General features: G+C 57.7%; 1 protein-coding gene across 1 annotated transcript in view; it reads left to right on the top strand.

Annotated features, from left to right (window-relative positions):
* Nucleotides 1–1522, top strand: part of NCF1 (neutrophil cytosolic factor 1) — a gene marked incomplete at its 3' end in the record, with an annotated part of 7608 nt that extends 6086 nt beyond the window's left edge. The window contains exon 10 of the mRNA XM_010142823.1: nt 1340–1522. Coding sequence (XP_010141125.1) covers nt 1340–1522 — 183 coding nt within the window. The remainder of the gene's footprint in view (nt 1–1339) is intronic.
* Nucleotides 1523–2193: the final 671 nt, after the last annotated feature.

A 2193-nucleotide genomic window follows, 5' to 3' on the forward strand; every position in this document is an offset into this window, starting at 1 on the left:
TGGTCCTTCTCCAGCAGCTCCTCCAGCCAGGCGTTGTTCTCCTTGTCACTCTGCAAAGTTTCTTCTCTGGGCTAATTGCGTTTGATTTTCAAGTGGCCTTTTCCCTATTTCCAAAGTGCATCTACAGACTCTCTGAGACGCCAGGAGAGATTTGACTAATCAGAGCTGCCAAACGGCCTGATCTGGCGGCAGGGTTTGAGCTAATGGGGGGGAGATTGTTTCGATTAAAAAGATAAAAAGCAATAATAGCTTATTAATTCCAGTGCAAAGAAAACTGCTAAAGAAGGGCAGAACTTGATGCCATCGTTTCTTCCCTATGAGAAAACACGGCAGCCTCACTACAAAACCTCCCCAAATCCCGCTCTGCTGGAGCGCACGCTGAGTGTGAGACGGTGTAAAATCTCCCAAATGCACCTGTTTGAGTGCAGTGATGCTCAGTGATACCTCGAGGGGGGTGAGGTGGCCTGTGCCAAGGACAGGGACTTGTCCCCTGAGGCGAGTGCTGTCCCTGCAGCGCAGGTGGTGGCAGCCAGGGTGAGCCCCGTTGCAGAAGCGGTGAGCTGTTGCTGTGGCCAAGAGCTTTGTGGTGAAATGGCTGCGTGCTCAGACCAGGGAGGAGCTGAAGGCAGGGTGGTGTGTGGCCTTGAGCAGAGCACGACGATGCCATGGAGTGGGTGTCAGAAGCCACCTCGCTCATGCCCTGGTAGAGGAGACCAAGCAGCGGCCCCAGCCTGCCTGCCCTGGGACGGTCCCCAGCTCGGGGGGCTCCCCTGCGGCAGCGTGTCGCTGCTCAGCCTTTCACTTCTCTCAGCAGTTTCTCTGCTGTGGGTTCCGTGCTGCGGGTCCAGGTGCACGCTGACACGTACCCCCGCTCCGTTCCTCTGGCCCAGGGATGGAGCCTTGGGCATTGCAGAGCCGTGCTAACCCCCGCACCAGGACCTTAGTGTGGCAGCCAGTAGAGATGCCGTAGTGTATGTCCAGCCATCCCAAAGCAAAGCTACAGGTCACTTCCAGGGCTGTCTTGAGCTCCAGGGAAAGCCTCATCTGATCTGCCTTGCCATCCCCATCGTCGCTTTCCAGACTTGTGCCCAGCCTTCACCCCTCAGTACGAGCTTCCAAAGCTGCTTCCTAACGCGCTGTACGTCACGTCTCACCCATGGCTGCTCTCAAGGGCTGGCATCGACCTGCTGCCTTCCGCCAGGCAAACCCAAAAAGCAGATGCTGGGGTTTGGGTGAGGCAGAGGAGGAAGTACAGGGAGGGGTAAATCCCTGTGAGAAAGTGTGTGGTGTAAGAGCTGCCAACACAGAAATGGAAAGTTTTGTGTCTGATCCATTGCAGATCCACCATTCGCAACGCAAAGAGCATCCACAAGCAGAGCCGGAAGCAGATCAGCCAGGAGACCTACAGGAGGAACAGCAAGAAGTACCTCCAGAGCCGGAGGAACATGAGGGAAAAGCTCCAGAACAAGGCCAGTGTCATCAGTAAGTCTCAAAGGGGCCTTTGCCCTAGACATGGGCTGAGGTCCTGCGGGCACAGCCTGTGCCCTCCAAGGCTGGTTGCTGGAGCTGTGGCACGGGCAAACAAGCCTGGGAATCCTTGTGCCACCCTGAAAGATCTGGGTGGGGAGGAGGGAACGAGTCTTGTCTTCTCCAAACCCCTCTGCACTTCACACCCCAAGGCTGGGCTGTCGCTACAGGGCTGTCCCTGTCACAGGTGGGAGATGACGCAGCAGGACAGCACGTGGAGCTCACACGTTGCCTGCCTGCCCTTCTCCTATGGGCAAAGCACGTGCAGGGAGGTGGTTCGTTCCAGTGAGGTTTCTCATCTCAGGTCTGAGAGAGAAGCAGCAGCATTTGGTGGCGTTTCTGCCCGCAGCAGGTCTTGGCGAAGGTCAGCCCACATTTTGGACCTGTGCTTTGCTCTGTGCCCGACCTCAGCGTGCCCTGGCACTGTCACCGTGTACGTTAGCTGCCAGCACGGCGCACAGAGGGAGGTGCTGCAGCAAGGAGGCTGCTTCAGAGCTGGTAATCCCTGTGTGGGATCCATGACCTTGCCGAGGGAGAGCAGCTCCGTGCACAGAGCTGGGGCTGGGCTCCCTCCCGAGCAGAGCTCCCGGCTGGAATCCGGTGGGCTCAGCCCACCACCTTGACCTTCGGGAGGACCATCACAGGCAGCTGAGACAGGAGGAGAGG

This window comes from Buceros rhinoceros, unplaced genomic scaffold (genome assembly GCF_000710305.1).
Source record: "Buceros rhinoceros silvestris isolate BGI_N320 unplaced genomic scaffold, ASM71030v1 scaffold13949, whole genome shotgun sequence".
In the NCBI taxonomy this organism is placed as follows: domain Eukaryota; kingdom Metazoa; phylum Chordata; class Aves; order Bucerotiformes; family Bucerotidae; genus Buceros; species Buceros rhinoceros.